At 45.1% G+C, this 6356-nt stretch overlaps 1 protein-coding gene across 5 annotated transcripts in view; it reads right to left on the reverse strand.

Annotated features, from left to right (window-relative positions):
- DCLK2 (doublecortin like kinase 2) overlaps positions 1-6176 on the reverse strand; it is a 153364-nt gene extending 147188 nt beyond the window's left edge. For all 5 annotated transcript variants that reach the window (XM_029940299.1, XM_029940293.1, XM_029940287.1 and 2 more), the window contains exon 1: positions 5501-6176. In XM_029940299.1, coding sequence (XP_029796159.1) covers positions 5501-5921 — 421 coding nt within the window. In that variant the 5' untranslated portion in view covers positions 5922-6176. The remainder of the gene's footprint in view (positions 1-5500) is intronic.
- Positions 6177-6356: the final 180 nt, after the last annotated feature.

The following is a 6356-nucleotide window of genomic DNA, read 5'->3' on the forward strand; positions in this document are numbered from 1 at the left end:
TGTGTTCATTATCACTCTCCCTCTAGAACATGAGCATCTTCAAGAAAGAAACTGTATCCTGGAACAGCACCTGAAACAACAAAAAATATACTCCTGATCAACAACTGAGACCAATATTCCCCAAGTCTGAGAAGAGACTTCACAGAGAAGCAATATTTGAAGTGGGTCTTGAAGAACCTAGGAGTCTAGGGGCGCCTGGGTGGCTCAGTCAGTTGAGCATACGGCTTCAGCTCAGGTCATGATCTCACAGTTCGTGGATTTAAGCCCCACGTCAGGCTCTGTGCTGACAGCCAGCTCAGAGCCTGAAGCCTGTCTTCAGATTGTGTCTCCCTCTCTCTCTGACCCTCCCCTCCTTACACTGTCTCTCTCTCAAAAATAAATAAAACATTAAAAAAAAAATTTAAGCACCTAGGAGTCTGCCAGAGAAGGCTTGCACACCTAAAATTCAATAAATTGCCACATCTGATCATAAATGCCATAGTATACTACTTATGACTTCTACGTGCAAATACATTATGGCATTTCCTTCCTAACCTTAACAAGTTTCGAAGAACTCGATTTCTATTATTATTATTAAAAAAATCTATCTTTTGGGGTGGGGGGGACCCTACCCTATAATCTGGGTTCTTACTGAGACTTATTTTTACTTAAAAACTCTCAGTAACTGTATTTTGATTTAACACCTTCAAAGAGGTTGACCTAACCAGATTCAATAAACCAGGCTTACTATGAGAACCTCAGAAATGTCAAGTACTTAATCACATTAGAACCTTATTTCTCTTAAATTCAAATGAATTCAAACTAATTTTCAAGTTCATTTAATGAAAGAATGGAATTGTCACTTATGAAAATAATCAAAATTTTCTCACAAAGAATTTCAAGGTTTGTTGTTGACTGAGGAGTAAAAAATCAAAGTAACATAAAACAACATTTTACTTTGGAATGAGAGAGGGGGCTACTAATATTTTTGATTCCTGACAAATACTTCATCAGACCCTTACACCCACTATTTGCTTGGTAGTAGGACATTTACAGTCTCAAGTTTTCTAGAAGACAAGTTCTGGGGGGCAGGAGGAGGCAGCCCAGGCCATCACACATCAGTAATCACTCAGCGAGGGGAAGGGTATATACTGACAGTCTAGAAATGATCTTCTTTAGATAATCTGCCAATCTTTCATTCAATAGGAAAGGACTCTAATGCCCAGAGAACAGGGGTGACTTTTCCTTTTACCAGTCACTAGAATCCAGTGATCCTGACTCAATCAGGCATCGTTTCTACTATCCATGAATCTACTATCCATCGCTCTTTAGGACATCACAAATTTACAAATATAGCCAAAGTGTTCAGAAGGGAAGAACAGTCATGAAACAAAAACTAAGATCAGAAGAGTGCCTGGCTGGCTCAGTCAGAGGAGCATATGATTTTTGATCTATGGGTCATGAGTTCAAGCCCCATGCTGGGTATAGAGATTACTTAAATAAATTAACTTAAACACCTAAGACTAGGAATTCTGACTCTTAGCTGCAGACATGAGAACTTAACAAGTCATCTGAACATCCTCAATTGTCTATCAGAGATGCTGTAAGTTTGGCTGGATCATGGCTTCAGACATTGGAAACATTTTCCCAGTACTGACTGTTGACGCACAGTCCTCCTCTGAGAGAAGGTGCACATCCAGTTTCAAAAGCTCAACGTAGTACAAGGATGCACAGCACCATTTCAGTGAAATTAATCCAGCAAGGGAAGCAAACCAAAAGGCTGAAGAGGCCTGCTGGTTTAGCATAGTACAAGAGGAGTGCGAGCCAACACCTGAACACTGTTTTCAGTCTCCAGAGACATTCAAGGTCAATGGCAGAAGGAAAAATCTGGGCCATGCAAATTTCTTTTGTCATCTGAGTTCAACAGGATTGGGGCTCTAAATAAGTGTTCATGCCCAGCTGTCTTGAATCATCACTTTCTATTCTTCATTAAAATCATTTTAGAAAAACATTTTAGAAAAGCAATATCTCCTAAACTACAAGTTTTGTGGGATGGAAGATGCAGAGGAGAGAACAGAACATAATGTTGTAAAAACTATCAGAGAATCTTTATTAAAAATGAACCAGGGGCAGGGTGCCAGTTGGTTGAGCATCTGACTCTTGATTTGGGCTCAGGTCATGATCTCATAGTTCGTGGGATTAAGCTCTGTGTGGGGCTCTCCGCTGACAACATGGAGCCTGCTTGGGATTCCCACTCTCTGCCCCTTCCCCACTCACTCTCTCTCTCTCTCCTCCTCAAAATAAATAAACATAAAAAAAAACAAAACAAAAACGAACCAGGGGCATCTGTTGTGGTTCAGGCTGTTGAGTGTCTGACTCTCGATTGCGGCTCATGTGATGATTCCCAGAGTCATGGGATTGAGCCCCAAGTTAGGCTCTGCATTGAGCATGGAGCCTGCTTAGAATTCTCCTCTCTCTCTCCCTTCCTCTCCCGCCCCCCACCCGCCTGCCTTTCTCCCCTACCTGGACTCAAAAAAGGGGGAGGGAGGGGCACATGAGTGGCTCACTCAAATATCCAACTCTTGATTTTAGCTCAGGTCTTGATCTTGGGGCCATGAGTTCAAGCTCAATCTTGCACTCCTCACTGGGCTCTGCACTGGGCCTGAAGCCTATTAAAATTTTTTAAAAAGAAGTAAAATGGCAGGGGTGCCTGGCTGACTCAGCTGGAAAAGCATAATGCTCTCAATCTCAGAATCATAAGTTCGAGCCCCATGTTGGGTGTAGAGATTATTAAAATAATAATACAATTTAAAAATAAAATATTTTTTAAATGATCTAAAATAAATTAGTCAATTTTGACCATATGGGCAACACTCATATAGTCTGTACTCATTTTTACTGATGCAAATAGTAACTTTGCAGATAGCTGGTTAGTTCTTCCCCAGGATAAATCTGCACATCTGAGCACACAATTTTAACTAAAAGTTTAAACTGTTTAAATTTTCAAATGACTGATATTAAGCACTGATGTTTCTTATTTCTTGCAAACAGCCTTTCAACAGGGTACTCCACTCATTTTGTTGGAAGTTCAAGACCTAGACAAAGATCCATTGTCAGAGAGAATGTCACTATGACAAAAGGGCACAAACTTTCTTCTTCTGCAGTAATTTTTCTTATTAAATACTGCTTGAAACAAGCAGGCAACTGGTTAGACCAGGGAAACATTTCTGTTGTGCAAATTATTTGTGTTATATCATTATTTATCATATAGTAAAATTTGGACTCTACACATACTTATGGTTTCCCATTCTCCAAACATCAGTGAATACATAATTGGATGTAAACTTGTCAACTTCTAACTTAACAGTTGAAACTACAGTTTCGGTGGACCCTGTAACACCTGGGCAATCTCAAACTCCGGGAACAATACGTGCTCTCATTAACTCATATGCATAATGGTCATCTTGGCCACCCCCACCATGATGATATTCACCTTTGGAGTACACTAATTTCATGTAGCAGATACACTTAAAATTGTAACAATTGAGAGTATATTACAATTTTTGTCCCTCCTCAGACACTATGCACAGTATCCAAAGGGAATGTGAGAAATGGGTGCCTCAGCAATAGGCATTGCGTTGATTTTTTCCACAGGGCTGCTAATCTGGCTCGGGTCAGCCAGAAAATGTTACTCAGTTTTGAAATATCTAGGCAAACGCTGCTTTTAAGTATTTCACATGATAAAGTAATAAAACCCTTTTAAAAATGTATCATTTTTTTTAAAACTCCTCTGGCTGTCATCACCTCCTCAGGAGGACTTTAAAACCAAAACACACAACTGACCAAGTGAACATGTGAAGTCAAGAATACACATACACATAGGCTGAAGAGACAACTTAATTTTGGCAGAGTCCTCATCTAGCCAAGATGGGGAAAGCTTCTGGTAATAATGCCTAAGTAGAGAAACTCAACCACCCTCAGGTCTCCTCCGTATGGCGACATGGATTTATTAGAGGCGAACTGGAGATGAAAGGGCATTATATGCAGGCACTGTGTAACATGGCAACATGTTGCTCAAGTTTCCTCATGTGTAAGATGGGCAAACTGCCTTCAAACCATAAGAACATGATGAGATAATATAAGAAAAATAGTTGGCTCAGAGTTCAGTGTCCCTTCCATGTCAAGTCAATATCGCTATCATTACATATAGAATGTACCATTCGCATTAAGAAAGATGCACGAGAAGGGGGCTGGGTGGCTCAATGGTTTAAGCATCTGACTCTTCATTTTGGCTCAGGTCATGATCTCACAAGTTGTGGGATCAAGCTCCAAGTCAGACTCCAAGCTGATTGTGCAGAGCCTGCTTGGGATGCTCTCCCTCTCCCTCTCTCCCCCTACCCCCAAGAATAAACTTTTTTTTTTTTTTCCAAAAAGATGCAAGAGAGACTGTATGCAAACATGCAGTCTGCATACACTTGGGTTCTGTCTCATTTTTATAAGTGCTGTTTAGATCTGGAAAGGAGTTAACTACTAGTGACACCTTCACCTTGAAAGGAAAGAATACAGAATTGCAAGAATTCAAGGATGACAACATACAGTGAAGCACTCCCTTTGAGTGAAGCATCGTTAACACTCTCGGATTACTAATTCATAAGAGGGCCCAACTGCTGATTCCAACAGACTCTATCATCTTAACTAGCTACTTTCAGTAGGGGAGGAGGCAGAGAGACTGACCTTGATTCACCTCATTACCAATCAAATGTGGAAAACCCTTTAGCACAGTGGTTCTCAATCTTGGCTGTACGTTGCAACCACCTGGGGAGCTTTTAAAGCTCCAACTGCCCAGATCACACCCCAAACATCCTAATATCTGGGGGTGGGGTGCAGCCATGCATACTTTTTTAAAGTCTCTAGTGATCCAAGATGCAGTCAAGGTTGAGAGCCACCGGCTAGGATCATGCCTCCTGACCTTAAATTACACGCTGCTGCAAGCCAAACTAGGAAAGCCAACCTAGAGCGTTTCACAACTACAACTTCTGAGGAGAGCAGGTACAACGGGGTCCCAAACGCTGGAACATCACAGGTGCCTGCACCCAGGTCCACAGAGGGCCGAACAGAAAGCTTATCAGCAAGAGGGTTACCCAAATCCTCGGCCGAGAGCACCTTTTCAAACAATTTGCACTAAAAACAAAAACTCCAAGTTCACCAGTCAAGAGATGGCACGAAAGCCCGCTAGGATTTTTTTCTTTTTTCTGTTTTTTCTTTAAAAACAAAACAAAACAAAACAAATCTCTTTTCTTTTTTAAAAACAAATCTCTGGAGAAGAACAGTGCATGTGGGAGCCCGTCCCACACAAAAAATCTATAGAAAAGCAGACTGAAACGTACAATTCCCATGGCCGCCTAGAAAACACCCCGTAAACTCCTCTCTGCGCAGCGCAAGCGGGCGCGCGCCAGCCCATGGCCACTGCACCTGCTGTCGCGCTGGGCCGCACCTGCCGCGCCAGGCCCTCTCCTCCTACCTTCCAGCAGCTCGTCCAGGCTGGTGACCTTCCGACTGCCGTCGATGGTATAGATGGTGCGGACGCCCTGGGGCAGGTTCACGTTGTCCGACAGGGAGCGGGTGAGCTCGATAAGGAGGGCATCGAAGGACCGGAAGCGGTCGCTGGAGATGGCAAACACCAGGCCCTTGAAGTAGCGGTCCCCATTCCGGTAGAAGCGCGCCTTCTTGGCCTTCTTCTCCGAGCTCAGAGCCTGCAGGGTCCGCGTGCGGTAGAAGCTGCAGTGGGCACTGTGCGCCGGGCTGGGGATGAGCCCGTTCCCCTTGGGGCCCGAACTGCTGCTGCCTCCTGAGGAGCTGGGCGCCCCTCTCCGCGACCCTGGCCGCGGCCTTTTGTCCCGTTCCTCAAAGTGCTCCAGTTCAATACTCCTGGTGCTGGCCATCGCGGCTGCTCCAAGGGCTCCCCACGAAAAAGGTCCCAGCCACAACCTCTGGGTAGCCTAACCTCAATGCGAGAATCAAGTACAGGGACGTCTGACCGTGATGGGCCTCACAGAACCGGGACACCTGGCTCTGGCATCCCACCCTCTCCTCGCAGGTGGGGGCCTGTGAGCAGCCGAGGCGCCGACCGACCCGCGCCCCCACTAAAACTGGCCGCAGCGTCGAGCTGCCCAGCTCATTGTCCAGCGCGGCTCGCTCGATCCCTCCCGCCTAATGGGGAGTCCCACGCCCCCCCCCCCCAAACCCCGGCTGCCTTCTCCACCCAGCCACGCCTCACAACTCCCGCCTGGGAGCCGGCCAGGAAGCGCAAAGTTGGGCCGCCCCAGGCTCGCCCCGGGCCCGCGGGCGCACACAAAGCTCGGGCGCCCGCCGCGGCT

The sequence above is a fragment of the Suricata suricatta genome, chromosome 1, assembly GCF_006229205.1.
Source record: "Suricata suricatta isolate VVHF042 chromosome 1, meerkat_22Aug2017_6uvM2_HiC, whole genome shotgun sequence".
Taxonomy (NCBI): domain Eukaryota; kingdom Metazoa; phylum Chordata; class Mammalia; order Carnivora; family Herpestidae; genus Suricata; species Suricata suricatta.